Below are 21,120 nucleotides of genomic sequence, written 5' to 3'. Positions count from 1 at the left end.
GAATTGATTATGCTAAAACTTATTCTCTTCTAAAAGCTCTTGATTGAGTCCATGGTAACACTTTAAAACACGTCATAAATAACAAAAGTACAATTCCTTTTGCAATTAGTGAGCTACTAGTGATCCCTCTCCTCTTGCTGAACACTTTCCTGGTACCTCTTTTTCGGAAATTGTAATATTATTATATATAATGCACTTGCTTTTTGACATGTCTTACTCTCCATCTTGGTTTTGAAAATATTGAAAGATACAGATTATATCTTATGCCTCCCTCATTGCCCAGGACAATTCACTACAAATATGAAGTTTTTAAATAATTTTTGTTCAATGACTAAATGATAAAAGAGAATTTGTGCATTTGAAGTTCTTAAATACTTTTTGGGTGAGAGTTACTGAATTTTTCTCCTGTCAACTCTAGCTGGGTTCAGAAAAAAAAATTAAGACTGATAACTAACAAAATTCTTTGAATACAACCAGTATGCCATTACAAGCTGTATGATGTGATTATAAAAATAAAGCAAGATATAGACTGTCCCATCAAGGCTCCCAGAATAAAGAGAAAAAATAGAAAGTTCCGGGAATTTCTGTGAATTTTTGGTACATTTGTCTCCCCCCAAGAATAAATATAAGAAAACATTTATGAGGAGAGGTAATGTCTGGTCCAAGATCAAAAACAAACATATCTTTCCAATTTAATTGTTTCACGAGTTTTTTTCCCTAATCTTCTGCTAGAAGCTGACTCTAAAACATTAAACATTTTTTACTGCGGCAACAAACAAACAAAAAAGCACCAGCTATGACTTTTCCTTACCTTTACATCTTTGACATTCATCCTTGTTCCTTCCTTGCCAACAAAGATGTCATCAATGTCCACAAGGATATATCTGTCCAATGACAATGTGAACTTCTTCCCTGACAGGAAAGAGATGGCGTCTATGAAGATGAGCTTGTGCAACCAAAAGTTCAAATTATTTCCAAAAAGGACACGCTGAATCCCATCATGAAGCCCCAAGTCCTGAATCACTGTAGCATAACCATTAGTGCTAGATAAGGGAACTTCAAAGAGTTTTGAAGTCTGTAACTCTGTTAAGAGAACAGGTTGGTAGGTTGAATGATTGAATTGGAAAATAGTCCAGTCTTCACCAGGCAGCGGGCCTTTCTCAAACTTTGGTGCTTTGGTAATATGCAACAAAGGAGACTGAGGATTTATAAAGCAATCTTTTAGGGCTATGTTGTTATAAAGGTTCAAGGGAAAACCTTTTAACTTTGTACTTGGTAAGCTATTCTCATTAGCTTTATGAAAACCAATTATGCTAACACTGTACTCCACACAATATTTTTCCAAAAGCTCTCGATTCCATGAGTCCATGGTAACATATTTCAAAACATTTTCATAGATAACCAAAGTATATTTTCCTTTGCCATTGTCAGTAAGAGGAGGTATGTCTCCTTTGCCTGGAGCAATGACCATATGATACTGAAATCGACTAGACTCCAAGATGGCTATGATATCTTGACCAAGCTGAGAGTATTGGCTTTCCACAAATAAGAGAACTGTTGGGTCTGTCTTTGATGTATCAATAGGTTTGACAGTCTTCAATTCCATTGACCGGTAGGGTAGAAGTTTGAAGTCAGCACATTCTGCTCCTGCAGTGGTTTCAATAAGTGTAATCTCTTGTTTGTAGCCCGTGTAGAGAAAATAAGCAGAAATGACAATGCTTACTAAGCAGAAGGTGGCTAAGAGAAGGATCAATGTTCGAAAGCTTCTTCGAACCTTCACAATGAGATTCATTTTTAAATTAAAAATTATTTTTGAATTTCTTTTTAATAGTATCTCCTAAAGTGTCTTAGTGAATAGAAGGTGATATGGTGCAAATACCATTCTGCAGGAGTTCATGTGACCATTTCAAGACATGTAAGAAAGGAATACAGTCACAAAACAGTTAAAACTGGAACTCCACCGACCTTGAGACACAAATTTGAAATAAGCTTCTTCAAATATAGCCAAGATGAAGGACTGATGTGAAAGCCTCTATACATTATCTACAAGAGAAAAAAAAGTAAATAAAACACATATATGCATTTGTTAAATCTATGTGTGTAAAGATGTATGGTTGTTTAATTGGAATCATAGATAACATTTACAAAATGTTTTAATGTTTGCCATGTGTTTTACAAACATCACATTTTATCCTCAAAATAGTCTGAGGACACAGAGATTAAATGGTTTGCTAAATTTCACAGAACTAGTATTATCTGAGGTCATATTTAAACTCAGATATTCTTGGCCTTTTCAAACATTTGATGTTCTATTGGTGAGCAATCTTTCCACAACCTCTCCACAATATTGACTCTTTCTGTCTTGTTATCTTTGTCATTCTGCAAGGTGTGAAGGAGAAGAAAAAGTTCAGGGTTTTTCTGATTTGTATTTCTGTTATTAGTGATTTGGAACATTCTTTTTTTTTTGTGGTATGTTCATTTTATTTTAGTGGTACAGAGGGGAGAATTAGGAAGATATGAATTCATTTCCTGTCTCAGACAATTACTAGCTAAATGATGCTAACATCTTTGAAGCATCCATTTCACACGATTTTTGTAAGAATCAAATGAGGTAACATATGTAAAGAGCTTTGTAAATCTTAAAGGAATAAATAAATCCCTGGGGATATTTTCCTTTTTAGAAAAATAAGAAAAAAGTGTAATGTGTGGGCAAACCTCTAAAACTGTCTCATGCTTTCAGTAAGTGCAATATATTTATATATCTCATATATGAAATGCATTCAGTGTATATCATTTAAATGAAACACTTAATTAAAACACTCAGGACAAAACAATAATTTTTTTCCTCATTCCAAAAGGGGAAGTTGGAAACAGCAAACTCTTTTTGCCTTTATCAGAATTTACTGACATTTACTAAATAATCCAAAGATTATATATATGATTGATTTTTATGCTTATTAATTCTAGAGGATAAAAATGATAATTAATTGAAAGCTATTTCAGAGATTAATTATGTTGATGGTATTATCACTGATGATAATTTAAAAATTATGAGAAAAACCTGAAAGAGGAAAAAATGAGTGTAAATATGTAGGCAAATTACTTAGACCCATTAGATTTTTCTATAGAAAAGTGTTTGAACAGCATTAACTAAGCTTACATCATTTAGAAGCCAATATGGTTATCCACATATTAATTATATTTTGACTTCTCATAATAAAACAGATCAATTACTAATGTAAAGTAACCATTTAGATTTCATCTCTTCTATCCATATTATGAAATATAGCATTTACTATGAAATTTAAAAGAACTGTCAAAATTTTATGCTGATAAAACATTTTTAATTAAGACTATATTTGGTATCACACCCAGGCCCTTCAGTATTACTGAGTGGACCTGAAGCTGATTAAAATTTATTGGGGAAATATTTAATAAAATAAATAAAAATACAACAAATGGAATGTAAATATGCAATTTTCTGGGTCACTATGCAGCCTGCAGGGATTACTTCTATCTGAGCTTAACACAATTACTTCATTTAACTAACTCTGGAAAAATATTGTAACTATCCTATATCTTTAATTTAATTCTTTAAAAAAAAATTATAGCTTTTCATTGACATGTGCATGGGTAATTTTTCAACATTGATCCTTGCAAAAACTTTGGTTCCATCTTTTCCCCTTCTTTCCTCCATCTCCTCCCCTAGATGGCAGCCAGTTTTATACATGTTAAATATATTATAGTATATTCTAGATACAACATATGTATACATATTTTTACAATTATCTTGTTGCACAAGACAAATCAGATTTAGAAAGAAGGTAAAAATAACCTGAAGAAAAACAAAAAATGCATGCAAACAGCAACAGAAAGAGTGCAAATACTTTGTTGCTGTGGTCCACACTCATTTTCCAGTGTTCTTTCACTGGGTGAAACTGGTTCTGTTCATCACTAATCAACTGGAACTGATTTGAATCCTCTCATTGACAAAGATAGCCACTTCCATTAGAACTGATCCTCATATAGTATTGTTGTTGAAGTGTATAATGATTTCCTAGTTCTGTTCATTTCACTTAGCATCAGTTCATGTAAGTCTCTCTATATTCATCCTGCTGGTCATTTCTTACAGAGCAATAATATTCCATTACATTCATATACCATAATTTACTCAGCTATTTTCCAAATGATGGGCATCCATTCAATTTCCAGTTTCTAGCCACTACAAAAAGGGCTGCCACAAATATTTTGGTACATACAAGTCCTTTTCTGTACTTTAATATCTCTTTGGAATATAAGTCCAGTAGTAACACTTCAGTATCAAATAATATGCACAGTCTGATAATGTTTGGAGTATAATTCCAAATTGCTCTCCAGAATAGTTGGATCCATTCAAAATACCATCAACAACGCATCAATGTCGCAATTTTCCCACATCCCCTTCAACATTCCTCACTATCTTTTCCTGTCATCTTAGAAAATCTGATAGGTGTGTAGTAGTATCTGAGAGCTATCTTAATTTGCATTTCTCTGATCAATAATGATTTGGAACACCTTTTCATATGAGTAGAAATAGTTTCGATTTTATTATCTGAAAATTGTCTGTTCATATCATTTGACGATTTATCAACTGTAGAATGGGTTGATTTCTTATAAGTTATAGTCAATTCTCTATATATTTTGGAAATGAGATAGTCTTTGGGAGGCGGAGCCAAGATGGCAGAGAAGACACATGTGACTTTCTAAACTCCTCTCATTCCCCTCATGAACAACTATTAAATTCAGCCTCAGAAATAGCTCTTTACTGCTTAAATTCATGAAGATTAGAAGCACTACAATTTACCAGCCAAAAATAATCTGAAAGCTCGCCAGGAAAGGTTTGTCCTGAGGGGCCAGGAACAGACTAAGACAGGCATCGAGAAACTAGTGTCCTGAGCAGACCAGGGGTGGGGGTGATCTCTATGGCTGGAAAAGTTATAGACAGGACTCTGCTATGGGCTAACTGCTCTGCTTTGATTACAAAGCAGTAAACTAGCAAAGAAATTAAAGCCTAAAACAGAGGGTACTTTAAAAAACGCCAGAACCTAACAAGATCTGGCTGTAACCACCCAAACCCGGAAGTGACTGAGGCAGACCTGTAACACAGCCCTGCACCCACATCCTGCAGTTTGGGGCTTTTGCAGGGGCAGTTACAAATCTGCACAGCAGTGAGGCACAAACCTGGGCAGCCTCTAATCTGCAGAGTGGGGGGCTTGGCCTGGGGCAATAGAACTTCCCCATCAGACTGTGCTTCCCGGGGCAGAGATACTTCTGGTCCCTGCAGGGCCATTAGCTCAGCTGCTAATATCCACAGCCCCAGGGCAGCCTCTGGCTTGAGATAGTGAAACTCTCACTGCCCAGTGTCTAGCCCCAGGGCAATTGTTATTCCACACAGTGGGGGTTCTTTGCAGGGCACTTTCCCAGCTCAGCCCTGAAGGCCTGAATTACTTCTGGGTGGGGAACTCTTTCCCAGAGCACTCCAGTACCTCCCTGCTTTTTGTAGCCTGCTGGCAGGAGAGCTACCCATCCATACATATCACTGCTCTGCAGAGGAAGCTGGTAACCTCCTGGCTCTGAAGGCAGACCCTACAGGCTTTAACATAATGAGTAAAAAAATCGAAAGGATGATTGATAGTTTCTATACAGAAAGAGAACAGCTTTTCAACCCTGAAGAGACTAATAGCAGACAGTCTCCAGACAATTCTTAGTCCCCAATAAAAAAGGTTCTCCTAGAAGAGACTATTAAAAACCTTAAAAGAGAACTAGAAGAAAAATGGGGAAAGGAAAGAGAAGCTATGCAAGAGAGCAACAACTTCCTGAAATGTGAATTGGAAAAGGTAAAAAACTCCCAAGAAGTACAGGGAAACAGAATTTGTGAATTGGAAAAGGTTAAGAATTCCCAAGAAAGTAGGATTTGTTCATTGGAAAAAGAAAATAACTCACTAAAAAAAATTAGTGAAATGGAAAAAAATTCCGTAGAGCAAAATGACTCATTTAAAAACTCAATTGGACATATACAAAAAGAAGTTTAAAAAAGGTAATGAAGAAAATAACTCACTAAAAATCAGAATTGAACAAATAGAAATGACTGATTCTTTGAGACATCAAGAATCAGTCAAGCAAAAGCAAAAAAATGAAAGATTGGAAAAAAATGTCAAATATTTACTTGGAAAAACAACAGACCTGGAAAATAGATCTAGGAGCGATAACCTGAGGATCATTGGACTACCTGAAAATTATGATGAAAAAAAGAGCCTAGATACTATTTTACAGGAAATCATTAAAGAGAACTGCCCAGAAGTAATAGAACTGGAAGGCAAAATAGGCGTTGAAAGAATTCATCCAACACCTTATGAAAAAGACCCTAAAATAAAGACTGTGAGGAATATTGTGGCCAAATTTCAGAATTTTCAGACTAAAGAAAAAATATTACAAGCAGCTAGGAAAAAACAATTCAAATACTGAAGAGCCACATTACACAAGATCTGGCTGACTCAACATTAAAGGATAGAAGGGCCTGGAATCTGATATTCTGAAAGTCAAAAGAACTTGGAATGCAGCCAAGAATAAACTACCCAGCTAAGCTGAGCATTTTTTCCCATAGAAGAAGATGGACATTTAATGAAACAGAGGAATTCCATTTGTTTCTAAGGAAAAAACCAGACTTAAACAAAAAAATTGATCTACAACAACAGGATGCAAGAGAAGTAGAAAAAGGTAAAAGGAACTCTTGAGAACTGTATTTCTGTTGTGGATATACATAAAACCCACATGTATAGTTTGATTTTACTGATATAGCATAAAAAAGGGAAGTAGAAATGGAAAAGAGATAGTGTCAGAAAAAGGGAAAAGGAGAGATAAAAAGAGGGAAACTACATGCAAGATGAGGCAAAGGAAATCTATCATATCCGAGGGAACTTAGAGGGGGAGGAACATTGTGTGAATCCTACTCTCCTGAGAGTTGGCTCAAAGAGGAAATAATTGACAGATTTGTTTCACAAAAGGGAGGGAGGGGAGAAGTCGGAACAGAAGTGAGTGCAAGGGATAATGTAAAAAAAAAAAAAAACTACCCAGGCATGAGCTTTGTCAATAAAAAGTTCAAAAAAAAAAAAAAAAGGAGATGAGGCCTTTACCAGAACCTTTAACAGTACAAATGTTTTCCCAGTTTATTGTTTCCCTTCTAATCTTATCTGCATTAGTTTTGTTTGTACAAAAACTTTTAAATTTGATATAATCAAAATTTTCTATTTTGTGATCAATAATGATCTCTAGTTCTTCTTCGGTCACAAATTCCTTCCTTCTCCACAGATCTCAGAAGTAAACTATCCTGTTCTTCTAATTTATTTATAATGTCATTCTTTATGCCTAAATGATGAACCCATTTTGATCTTATCTTGGTATACAGTATTGTGTGGGTCAATGCCTAGTTTCTGCCTTAATAATTTCCAATTTTCCCAGCAGTTTTTGTCAACTAGTGAATTCTTAACACAAAAGTTGGGGTCTTTGGATTTGTCAAACACTAGATTGCTATTATTATTGACTATTTTGTCCTGTGAACATAAACTGTTTCATTGATCAACTAGTCTATTTCTTAGCCAATACTAAATGGTTTTGGTGACCACTGCTTTATAAAATTTTTTTCGATCAGGTACTTAGATAAATTTTAGATTGGGTACAGCTAGGCTATCTTCATTTGATTTTTTTATTAGTTCCCTTGAAATTCTTGACCTTTTGTTCTTCTAGATGATTTTTGTTATTATTTTTTCTAGATCATTAAAATAGTTTCTTGGGAGTCTGACTGGTATAGCACTAAATAAATAGATTAGTTTAGGTAATATTGTCATTTTTATTATATTTGTTCAATCTATCCAAGAGCACTTAATATTTTTCCAATTGTTTAGATCTGATTTTATTTGTGTGGAAAGTGTTTTATAGTTTTGCTCATATAGTTCCTGACATTCCTGTGGCACATCGTTTCCCAAATATTTTATACTATTGACAGTTATTCTAAATGGAATTTCTTTTTTTTATCTCTTGCTGTTGGATTTTGTTAATGATGTATAAAAATGCTGAGGACTTATGTGGATTTATTTTGTACTCTGCAACTTTGCTAAAGTTGTGTATTATTTCTAATAGCTTTTTAGTAGAATCTCTGGTATTCTCTTGGTATATCAGCGTATCATCTGCAAAGAGGTAATCCTTATTACCTATGCTAATTCCTTTAATCTCTTTCTCAGCTCTTATTGCCAAAGCTAGCATTTATAATACAATATTAAATAGTAATGGTGATAGTAGTCAAACTTGTTTCCCTCCTGATTTTATTGGGAATGGTTCCAGTTTATCCCCATTACATATGATGTTTACAGATGGTTTTAAATAGATGCTACTGACTATTTTAAGGAAAAGTCCATTTATTCCTATACTCTCAAGTGTTTTTTATTAGGAATCGATGTTGGATTTTATCAAATGCTTTTTCTGCATCTATTGAGATGATCATATGGTTTTTGTTAAATTGGTTATTATGTTAATAGTTTTCCTAATATTGAACCAGCCCTGAAATCCTACTTGGTCATAGTGTATTATCCTGGGGATGATTTTCTGTAATCTTTTTGCTAATATTTTATTTAAGATTTTTGCATCAATATTCATTAGGAAGATTTCTTTCTCTGTTTTCAACCTACCTGGTTTAGGTATCAGTACCATGTCTGTGTCATAAAAGGAGTTTGGTAGGACTCCTTCAATCCCTATTTTTTCAAATAGTTTATATAGCATTGAAATTAATTGTTCTTTAAATGTTTGGTAGAATTCACATGTAAATCCATCTGGTCCTAGGGATTTTTTCTTAGGGAGTTGATTAATAGCTTGTTCTATTTCTTTTTCATGGGACTATTTAACCAATTTATTTGTTCCTCTGTTAATCTGGGCAACCTATATTGTTAAACGTATTCATCCATTTCATGTAAGTTATCAAATTTATTGGCATAAAGTTGGGCAAAGTAACTCCTAATTAGTGCTCTAATTTCCTCTTCATTAGGGGTAAGTTGTCCCTTTTCATTTTTAAGACTAACAATTTGATTTTCCTCTTTCCTTTTTCTAATCAAATTTACCAAGGGTTTATATATTTTGTTGGTTTTTTCATAGAACTAACTCTTAGTTTTATTTATTAATTCAATAGCTTTTTTTTTTACTTTCAATTTTTAGTCTCTCCTTTTATTTTTTGAATTTCAAGTTTAGTGTTTGATTGGGGGGTTTTAATTTGCTCCTCTTCTAGCTTTTTTAGTTGCAAGCCTAATTCGTTGATTTCCTCTTTCTCTATTTTATGCAAGTAGGCCTCTAGAGATAAAATTTCCCCTTATTACCTCTTTGTAATGTTACACATTACAATATATTGTCTCATTATTGTCATTTTCTTGGGTCTAATTATTAATTATGTCTATGATTTGCTGTTTCACGCAATCATTCTTTAGGATGAGAATATTTAGTTTCCAATTACTTTTTGGTCTCTTTTCCCCTGCTTTTTATTGAATGTATTTTTTATTGCATCATAATTCGAAAATGATGCATTTACTATTTCTGCCTTTCTGCATTTGAATTTGAGGTTTTCATGTCCTAATATGTGGTCAGTTTTTGTATAGGTTCCATGAACTGCCAAAAAGAAAGTGTACTCCTTTCTATCTCCATTTAGTTTTCTCCAAAGATCTATCATACCTAACTTTTCTAGTGTTCTATTTACCTCTTTAACTTCTTTCTTGTTTATTTTGTGGTTTGATTTATCTAATTCTGAGAGTGCAAGGTTGAAATCTCCCACTATTATAGTTTTGCTGTCTATTTCTTCTAGCAGCTATCTTAACTTCTCCTTTAGAAATTTAGATGCTGTACTACTTGGTGCATATATGTTTATTACAGATATTGCTTCATTGTCTATGCAACCCTTTAGCAAGATATAGTGCTCTTCCCTTATCTCTTTTAATTAGATCAATTTTTGCTTTTACTTGATCAGAGATCAGGATGGTTACCTCTGTTTTTTTTTTCAACTTCACCTGAAGCACAGTAAATTCTGCTCCACCCTTTTACTTTATTCTGTACATATCACCCTGCTTCAAATGGGTTTCCTGTTAAGAATATATTGTAGGATTCTGGCTTTTAATCCAGTCTGCTATCTACCTTTATTCTGTATTGCTTGCCATCTTGTTAATTCCTGCTTATGCTTTTCTCCTTTCTTTCCTCCTGAACCCCCTCTTCAGTATTAAATTTGTGAGCACCACTTGCTTCTCACCGCCCTCTCTTTCTAGGATTCTTCCCCCATCTTAGAGTTTCTCCCCCTATCTTACCCCTTTTCCTCACAATTTCTGTATTACCTTCCCTTTTCACTTTTCCCCTCCCACTATTCAATGAGGTGGGAGAAGTTTTTCCATAAATCAAGCATGTCTAATATTTTTCTCTTTAAGCCAATTCTGATGAGAGTAAGAGACACACTATGTTCATCCCTCTCCCTTCTTTCTCTCAGATATAACAGGCTTCCTCTGCCTCTTCATAAGATGTAATACCTCCACTTTTTCCTTTTTCTGCTACAATTTCCTTTTCATCTCTAGTTTTTTTTTTATTATAACAATAAAACCAAAATTTACATATATTCTTTATGTATACTCATAACAGAAATATAGTTCCCAATATTTCTTTTTACCTTTTTATGTTTTTCTTATGTTTTCCTATATTTGGAGATCAAACTTTTTGTTTAGTTCTAGTTTTTTCATTCAGAAATAGATGGAATTCACCTATTTCATCAAATATCCATCTTCTTCCCTGGGAAAAAAATGCTCATTTTGGCTGGGTAAGTTATTCTTGGCTGCATACCAAGTTTCTTAGCCTTTCAGAATGTCAGATTCCAGGCCCTTCAATTCTTTAATTTGGATGCTGCTAGATCCTGAGTAATCCTTATTGTGGCTCCTCTGTATTTGGATTGTTTTTTTCTAGCTTCTTGTAGTATTTTTTTTTCTTGGTCTGATAGTTCTTGAATTTAGCCACGATATTTCTTGAAGTTTTGATTTTGGGATATCTTTCACTAGGTGATAAATGAATTTTTTCAAAGTCTATTTTAATTTCTGTTTCTATAACATCTGGGCAATTCTCTTTCATCATTTCCTGAAAAATAGTATCTAGGCTTTTTTTTTTTTCATCATGATTTTCAGGGAGTCCAATAATCCTTAGATTATTTCTCCTAGATCTATTTTCCATGCCTGTTCTTTTTCCAAGTAGGTATTTAACATTTTTTCTATTTTTTTTCATTTTTTGGTTTTGTATCACTTATTCTTGGTGTCTCCTTAAGTCATTCATTTCCATTTGTTCAATTCTGATTTTTAATGAATTATTTTTTCATTTACTTTTTTATTTTTTTTTGTAATCTTCCAATTGAGTTTTGAAATTAGTTATTTTGTTCTATGGAATTTTTTTCCATTTTGCCCATTTTCTTTTTCCAAATCACTAATTCTATTTTTCAGGTAATTGAATTCTTTTTCCACTCTATCTTTTAATGAGTTACATGTCTTATCCAGACCCTCTTGCAAAGCTTCTATTTCCTTTCCTCATTTTTCTTCTAGCTCTTTTTTTTTTTTTTATTTTTTTTTTTTTTTTTTTTTTTTTATTTTTATTTTTTTTTTTTTAATAGCCTTTTATTTACAGGATATATACATGGGTAACTTTACAGCATTAACAATTGCCAAACCTCTTGTTCCAATTTTTCACCTCTTACCCCCCCACCCCCTCCCCTAGATGGCAGGATGACCAGTAGATGTTAAATATATTAAAATATAAATTAGATACACAATAAGTATACATGACCAAAACGTTATTTTGCTGTACAAAAAGAATCAGACTCTGAAATATTGTACAATTAGCTTGTGAAGGAAATCAAAAATGCAGGTGTGCATAAATATAGGGATTGGGAATTCAATGTAATGGTTTTTAGTCATCTCCCAGAGTTCTTTTTCTGGGCATAGCTAGTTCAGTTCATTACTGCTCCATTAGAAATGATTTGGTTGATCTCGTTGCTGAGGATGGCCTGGTCCATCAGAACTGGTCATCATATAGTATTGTTGTTGAAGTATATAATGATCTCCTGGTCCTGCTCATTTCACTCAGCATCAGTTCGTGTAAGTCTCTCCAGGCCTTTCTGAAATCATCCTGTTGGTCATTTCTTACAGAACAGTAATATTCCATAATTTTCATATACCACAATTTATTCAGCCATTCTCCAACTGATGGACATCCATTCAGTTTCCAGTTTCTAGCCACTACAAAAAGGGCTGCCACAAACATTCGTGCACATACAGGTCCCTTTCCCTTCTTTATAATCTCTTTGGGATATAATCCCAGTAGTAACACTGCTGGATCAAAGGGTATGCACAGTTTGATAACTTTTTGAGCATAGTTCCAAACTACTCTCCAAAATGGTTGGATTCGTTCACAACTCCACCAACAATGAATCAATGTCCCAGTTTTCCCACATCCCCTCCAACAATCATCATTATTTTTTCCTGTCATCTTAGCCAATCTGACAGGTGTGTAGTGGTATCTTAGAGTTGTCTTAATTTGCATTTCTCTGATTAATAATGACTTGGAGCATCTTTTCATATGACTAGAAATAGTTTCAATTTCTTCATCTGAGAATTGTCTGTTCATATCCTTTGACCATTTTTCAATTGGAGAATGGCTTGATTTTTTATAAATTAGAGTTAATTCTCTATATATTTTGGAAATGAGGCCTTTATCAGAACCTTTGACTGTAAAAATATTTTCCCAGTTTATTGCTTCCCTTCTAATCTTGTCTGCATTAGTTTTGTTTGTACAAAAACTTTTCAGTTTGGTATAATCGAAATTTTCTATTTTGTGATCAGTAATGATCTCTAGTTCTGCTTTGGTCATAAAGACCTTCCCCTTCCACAGGTCTGAGAGGTAAACTATCCTATGTTCCTCTAATTTATTAATAATTTCATTCTTTATGCCTAGGTCATGAACCCATTTTGACCTTATCTTGGTGTACGGCGTTAAGTATGGATCAATGCCTAGTTTCTGCCATATTAGTTTCCAATTTTCCCAGCAATTTTTATCAAACAGTAAGTTCTTATCCCAAAAGCTGGGATCTTTGGGTTTGTCAAAGACTAGGTTGCTATATTTGTTGACTGTTTTATCCCTTGAACCTAATCTATTCCACTGATCAACTAATCTATTCCTTAGCCAATACCAAATAGTTTTGGTAACTGCTGCTCTATAATATAATTTTAGATCTGGTACAGCTAAGCCACCATCATTTGATTTTTTTTTCATTAATTCCCTTGAAATTCTTGACCTTTTGTTTTTCCATATGAACTTTGTTGTTATTTTTTCTAGGTCATTAAAATAGTTTTTTGGGAGTCTGATTGGTATAGCGCTAAATAAATAGATTAGTTTAGGTAATATTGTCATCTTTATTATATTTGCTCGCCCTATCCAAGAGCATTTAATATTTTTCCAATTGGTTAGATCAGACTTAATTTGTGTGAAAAGTGGTCTGTAATTTTGCTCATAAAGTTTCTGATTTTCCCTTGGCAGATAGATTCCTAAATATTTTATATTATCAGTAGTTACTTTAAATGGAATTTCTCTTTGTAACTCTGACTGTTGGATTTTGTTAGTGATATATAAGAATGCTGATGACTTATGTGGGTTTATTTTATAACCAGCAACTTTGCTAAAGTTGTGGATTATTTCTAATAACTTTTTAGCAGAATCTCTGGGGTTCTCTAAGTATACCATCATGTCATCGGCAAAGAGTGATAATTTGGCTTCCTCATTGCCTATTCTTATTCCTTTAATCTCTTTCTCAGCTCTTATTGCTATAGCTAGCGTTTCTAATACAATATTAAATAGTAACGGTGATAGTGGGCAACCTTGTTTCACTCCAGATCTTATTGGGAATGGTTGCAGTTTGTCTCCATTACATATGATGCTTACTGATGGTTTTAAATAGATGCTGCTGATTATTTTAAGGAAAAGTCCATTTATTCCTATACTCTCAAGTGTTTTTAATAGGAATGGATGTTGGATTTTATCAAATGCTTTTTCTGCATCTATTGAGATGATCATATGGTTTTTGTTAATTTGGTTATTAACATGGCCAATTATATTGATAGTTTTCCTAATATTGAACCAGCCCTGCATTCCTGGTATAAATCCTACTTGATCATAGTGTATTATCTTGGAGATGATTTTCTGTAGTCTTTTTGCTAATATCTTATTTAAGATTTTAGCATCAATATTCATTAGGGAGATTGGTCTATAATTTTCTTTCTCTGTTTTCAGCCTACCTGGTTTAGGTATCAGTACCATGTCTGTGTCATAGAAGGAATTTGGTAGGACTCCTTCATTCCCTATTTTATCAAATAATTTATATAGCATTGGGGCCAATTGTTCTTTAAATGTTTGGTAAAATTCACATGTAAATCCATCTGGTCCTGGGGATTTTTTCTTAGGGAGTTGTTTAATTGCCTGTTCTATTTCTTTTTCTGAAATGGGACTATTCAAGCAATTTACTTCTTCCTCTGTTAGTCTGGGAAGTCTGTATTTTTGGAGGTAGTCATCCATTTCACTTAGGTTATCAAATTTATTGGCATAAAGTTGAGCAAAATAACTCCTTATTATTTCTCTAATTTCCTCTTCATTGGTGGAAAGTTCTCCCTTTTCATTTTTAAGACTACTAATTTCATTTTCCTCCCTCCTTTTTCTAATCAGATTTACCAAAGGCTTATCTATTTTATTGGCTTTTTCATAGAACCAACTCTTAGTTTTATTAATTAGTTCAATAGTTTTTTTACTTTCAATATTTTTAATTTCTCCTTTTAATTTTAGAATTTCCAATTTAGTATTTGATTGGGGGTTTTTAATTTGGTCTTTTTTTAGTTTTTTTAGTTGCAAGCCCAATTCATTAATCTTTTCTTTCTCTGTTTTATTCAAGTAAGCCTCTAAGGATATAAAATTCCCTCTTATTACCGCTTTGGCTGCATCCCACAAATTTTGGTATGATGTCTCATCATTGTCATTATCTTGAGTGAAATTATTAATTGTATCTATAATTTGCTGCTTCACCCAATCATTCTTTAAGATGAGATTGTTTAGTTTCCAATTACTTTTTGGTCTATTTCCCCCTAACTTTTTGTTGAATGTAGTTTTTATTGCATCATGATCTGAAAAGAAAGCATTTACTATTTCTGCTTTCTTGCATTTAATTTTGAGGTCTTTATGTCCTAATATATGGTCAATTTTTGAATAGGTTCCATGAACTGCTGAGAAGAAAGTATATTCCCTTCTATCTCCATTCAATTTTCTCCAAAGATCCAACATACCTAATTTTTCTAATATTCTATTTACTTCTTTAATTTCTTTCTTATTTGTTTTGTGGTTTGATTTGTCTAATTCTGAGAGTGCAAGGTTGAGATCTCCTACTATTACAGTTTTGTTGTCTATTTCTTCTTGCAACTCTCTTAACTTCTCCTTTAGGAAGTTGAGTGCCATACCACTTGGTGCATATATGTTTAATATTGATATTGCTTCGTTGTTTATGCTACCCTTTAGCAGGATGTAGTTTCCTTCCTTATCTCTTTTAATTAGATCAATTTTTACTTTTGCTTGATCTGAGATAAGGATGGCTACCCCTGCTTTTTTGACTTCACCTGAAGCATAATAGATTTTGCTCCAGCCTTTTACCTTTACTCTATATGTATCCCCCTGCTTTAAATGTGTTTCTTGTAAACAACATATTGTAGGGTTCTGACTTTTGATCCAGTCTGCTATCTGCCTCCTCTTTATGGGGGAGTTCATCCCATTCACATTTACGGTTAGAATTACTAAATCTGTATTTCCTGCCATCCTAATAACCCCAGATTGTGCTTTACTTATTCTTGCCTCCCCCAACCCTCTTTCCCCCTTTTAAACTTATGTACCCCTCTTGTATCACGATACTTATCCTCTTTATAATCCCTCCCTCCCCCCCTTTGAGTCTTTCCCCCTTCCTTCCCTTATTACTCTTTTTCTTTTCCCTTTTCCTCTCCCCCGTTTTTAATGAGGCGAGAGAGAATTTTCTCTAAAACAAATGTCAATTATTTTTTCTTTGAGCCAACTCTGATGAGAGTAAGATTCACACAATGTTCCTCCCCCTCTCTAAATTCCCTCAGATATGATAAGTTTCCTTAGCCTCTTTGTGGGATGTGGTTTCCCTCTTTTTATCCCTCCTTCCCACCTTATTCTGCCATCATCCCTTTTCCATATCTACTTCCCTTTTTTATGTTATATCAGTACAATCAAATTATACATGTATTCTTTTTGTATATCCACAACAGAAATACAATTCTCAAGAGTTATTTTTACCTTTTCTGCATCTCTTGAGTTCTATTCTTGGAGATCAAATTTTTTGTTTAGTTCTGGTTTTTTCTTCAGAAACAAATGGAATTCATTTGTTTCATTAAATGTCCATCTTCTTCCCTGGAAGAAAATGCTCAGCTTAGCTGGGTAGTTTATTCTTGGCTGCATCCCAAGTTCTTGTGCCTTTCGGAATATCATATTCCAGGCCCTTCTTTCCTTTAATGTAGAGGCAGCCAGATCTTGGGTGATCCTTATTGTGGCACCTCGGTATTTAAATGGTTTTTTTTTGGCTGCTTGTAAAATTTTTTCCTTAATCTGATAGTTCTGAAATTTTGCCACAATATTCCTTGGGGTTTTTATTTTAGGGTTTCTTTCAGAAGGTGTTCGATGAATTCTTTCAATGCCTATTTTACCTTCTGATTCTATTACATCTGGGCAGTTCTCTTTGATGATTTCTTGTAAAATAGTATCTAGGCTCTTTTTTTCATCATAGTTTTCAGAAAGTCCAATAATCCTCAGATTATCTCTCCTAGATCTATTTTCCAAGTCTGTCGTTTTTGCAAGTAGATAATTCATGGTTTTTTCCAGTTTGTCATTTTTTTGTTTTTGCTTGACTGATTCTTGCTGTCTCAATGAATCATTAGTTTCAATTTGTTCAGTTCTAATTTTTAAAGAATTATTTTCTTCATTAGCTTTTTTTACTTCTTTCTGTATATGTCCAATTGAGTTTTTGAATGTATTGTTTTGGTCTGTGGAATTTTTTTCCATTTCACTAATTTTTTTTTTTAGTGAATTATTTTCTTTTTCCAATTCACAGATCCTACTTTCTTGCGTGTTCTTTGTCTTTTCCAATTCACGGATCCTACTTTCTTGCGAGTTCTTTGTCTTTTCCAATTCACAAATCCTACTTTCTAGTGAATTCTTTATTTTTTCCAATTCACAATTCTTACTTTCCTGAGATTTTTTTATTTTTTCCAATTCACCAATTTTGTTTCCCTGCACTTCCTGGGAATTTTTTAACTTTTCCAATTCGTATTTCAGGAAGTTGTTGCTCTCTTGTAAGGCTTCTCTTTCCTTTCCCCATTTATCTTCTAACTCTCTTTTGAGACTTTTAATGGTCTCTTCTATGAGAGCATTATGTAAAGGAGGACAGTCTGATGCATTTTTGCTGTTTGAGGTCTCTTCAGGTTTGCTGACCTGCTCTTTTTCTGCATAGAAGCTGTCGATTGTTCTTTTCATCTTTTTATTCATGTTTTAAAGCCTTTAGGGTAGGTCTCCTAGGCAAGGGGGTTACCAGCTTCCTCTGCAGAGCAGGGAAAGATGTAAACCGATTTCCGGCTCCGAGGTATGGGAGTGCTCTGAGTGAGAGTTTTCCCTTCCCCCAACAGGAAGTGGATTCAGCACTGGCCGAGCTATCAAACTGCTTAGTAGGGCTGAGTGGATTATCGATTGCCCTCGGCTAGAGACTAAGTGGTGAAAGTGTCACTGCCCCAGGCCGGAGCCTCTTGTGGGACTGTGAGTATTAGCAGCTGAGCGCAGACCGCAGAACGCAGACAGCCACAAACTCTGCCCAGTGTCTCTGCCTGATGCAAATCGGCCCTGGAAAAGCTCTATGGCCCCAAGCCGAGCTCCCCACTGCGCAGATTGGAGGCTAACCCGGGCTGCGTCCTCCTGCCGTGCAGGATCACAACTGCCCCAAGGAAAAGCCCGTACTGCGGGTTGGGGCTGCGCGCTTGTGCTGAGATCTGTGCCTTCACCCTCGGTTTGAGACTCTCCTCGGAACCTAATTTCTCTCCCAGTCTGCGCCGATCTCCCCCCTGGCCCCGGAACCAACCTTTTTTGGCGAGACTGCAGATTTTCTTCGGCCGGTGAGTTGTTCTACTTCTTATCTTTACGAATTGTAGCAGTCAAGACTATTTTTGAGGCTCGATATAATATTGATAAAGAGGGTAAGAGAAGAGCTTAGAAAGACGCGTGTGTCTTCTCCGCCATCTTGGCTCCGCCCCCATTTCTAGCTCTTTTTAAAAAGCCTTTTTAAATTTCTTCTACAAGAGCCTTATGTGGTGGTGACCATATCATATCTACATTTGGGTTTTCATCTAGAGACAAACTGTTTTTAGTCTACTCCAGCTTTGAAAGCTACTCTCTGTCAGCATAGAAGCTATCTATAGTTAGAGCACACTTTGCCTTTCTAGTCATTTTAACAAAACAAAACAAAAAAACTGCAGTCTGCTTTTAGGGCAATGTGGGGTTATTGAGGTTCCTCAACAGACAACAGGAAGCAGCAGTGAAGCAGCAGTGGGACATCAATGGCTGTACTGAGATCAGCCTGTGCACTAGGATCAGCAGTTGCACGCTGGGATCAACGGTTGAGTGCTGAGATCAAGTGCTGAGATTGTGCTGAGTCTCTTCTGGTGCTGGGTGGGTATGGCCAGTTCCCCAGAGTCTCTAGTGTTTTGGGGTTATAGTCTTTGATCTTTGTGTTTATAGCGTCTCTGCTGATCTAATGGCTTGCTGCCAGGGCAGAGTAGCCAGCACTGTGGCAAAGTTCTCCCTGCAGATTTTCAGCTGGTGAAGACCATAGTCTGCCCCCCTCCAGTCTGCTCATCATAGTTTGTTTTTTGTGCTCTCACTGCCTAACTGCTTGAGTCTGCTCCTGACCTAGACCTATTCTGTCCCTGTGCTAGCAAAATAGACCTTTGCTGGGGAATTTTGAGATTATCTTCTGTTGGTAATGAGTTGCACTCCCAATATTCATGAGTTTTGACAGTCAAGAACTAATTCTGAAGCTGAGTTTCATAAAAATTAGTTTGAGGATAAAGGAGAGCTCAGAAAGAGGCATGTGTCCTCTTTGCTATCTTGGCTCCACCCCCAAATTTAATTCTTGAGAGCTCTAATATATAAACCTGGATGATTATTAGTTTGTTATCCATATATACTAATTTAGAGTATAATGGTCTGACTATTTTGGGCCCCAGAGAAGAAACAAAGAAATGTAATTCATACCATTTATTGTAGAGATGAGTAAGTATGGGTGTGTTGTGTTGAACATACTAAAAGGTACCATAACAGATCAGTTGTTTTTGCCTAAGTATCATTTTATTTTTTCTTTTAAGAGAAAGCTCACTGGAAGGGGGAATTTAATAATCATATTCAGAAAGGAGTGTGATAGAAAAAGCAAAAACATCAATAAAATATTTTTAAAGACAAAATAATCATTCCTTAAGTCCAATGCTTTTCTTTTCCTTCTGAAGCTTATGTTTCTTATGCATTAAATTCACCCATGTGTTTGGGATTCCCTTCCATTCTATTATCAAATATCATTCTTTGAGAAAACTCTTGCTTTCAAAAAGCCTGTTTCTTGAATATCTCATAAGTCTTTTTTCTTAAGGCAATAAAGCCTACTGGCTTGATAGAAAACAATGAACACATGAATGTTAAAAAGACTTTGAATTTTACCAAATCTACTCTTCCATTTCTCTGTTATGACTGGGGAGATAGTCTTCACTGAGTTCAGTAATTTATTTTTAAAAATTCAGTCCAGCCATAATGGAAGATTATTGTTACAAAGATACAGCTCATAAACTACATTATTTTCAATAGCACCTAATTTTCCTCCTCTAAATTTGAATGTATATTTTGTTAATAAACTATGTAGACTATATAGAATGCCTATTATGTTAATAATGAAATTCAACAATACATTTGTAAATTAAAGTAATAGAAGAAAAACAAAAATAAAATTTATTTTTTAAACCATATAAATTCAAAACCAATTATTTTTTTACATTTTCATGTCAGAATAAAAGATATCTTTTTGCAACTTTAGGAAACTAGTCACCATGTAATGGTGAAAATAGAGCAGAAGACCTATACAACTAGAGTCTGTCATCACTACAAACACAGTAATTATTTAATGTGACATTTATTTGGTATTAATATAATCAAATTTCTAATTATGAAGGATATACATTGTCATGATGGCAAATATATTTGTATATATAGACAAGTCACTTATTAAGCACTTACTGAAAACAAATTGTAAGGTATTCCTATGGGAAAGAATAACTCAAAGTCTTTATTTTTTTTCATAGTCATCCTGCTTTCAAGGATTTAATAAACTAGTAAAGGGAAACCAAACCAACCTAGGTAATTATAATACAGAATATAATATAAATTAAATCTTGCAGTGTTCTGAGGAAGAAATTAATTTCATGGATTGGTAAAAGGAATCAGAGAAGCCTTAGAGAAATTGGCATTTGAATTGAGATTTAAATGGTGAACAGAAATTCCATCCATGAGAAAGGGAAAGCCATTCTAGGTCCATGAAACAGTGTGAGCAAAGGTACAAGATGATGAGAGCACAGCTTAATGTGAAAAATAAAGGACAATCTAGTTTGACTAGGATAATGGTTTTGGAATCAGGAAAAACCTGGGTTTGAATCCTATCTTGCTGTGTGACTTAGAGCAAGTCACAACCTTTCCATGCCTCAGTTTTCTCATTTTTAAAATGAAGAAATTTGACTTGATGGTCTCCACTACTTCTAAATACCTGTTCCTATGAAAAAAATTGCAAAGGCACGAAGGAACATGCTGAGAACAATGAACAAGGAGGTCAGGGCTCAGACTAATTGACAAGAAAAACTAGAAGTAAAAAACTAATTACCCTGTGGAAATATGTATAGAAAA

The 21,120-nt window shown here is 34.4% G+C and overlaps 1 protein-coding gene across 2 annotated transcripts in view; it reads right to left on the bottom strand.

Annotated features, from left to right (window-relative positions):
- The window catches only part of NDST4 (N-deacetylase and N-sulfotransferase 4), a 414,235-nt gene that overhangs the window by 324,513 nt on the left and 68,602 nt on the right, over positions 1-21,120 (bottom strand). For both annotated transcript variants that reach the window (XM_031941816.1, XM_031941815.1), the window contains exon 2: positions 812-2,043. In XM_031941816.1, the coding sequence (XP_031797676.1) occupies positions 812-1,792 (981 nt within the window). In that variant the 5' untranslated portion in view covers positions 1,793-2,043. The remainder of the gene's footprint in view (positions 1-811; positions 2,044-21,120) is intronic.

Source organism: Sarcophilus harrisii, chromosome 6, assembly GCF_902635505.1.
Source record: "Sarcophilus harrisii chromosome 6, mSarHar1.11, whole genome shotgun sequence".
Lineage (NCBI taxonomy): Eukaryota > Metazoa > Chordata > Mammalia > Dasyuromorphia > Dasyuridae > Sarcophilus > Sarcophilus harrisii.
Note: the sequence above shows the minus strand (reverse complement) of the source record. Positions and strands in the feature narration are given on the sequence as shown.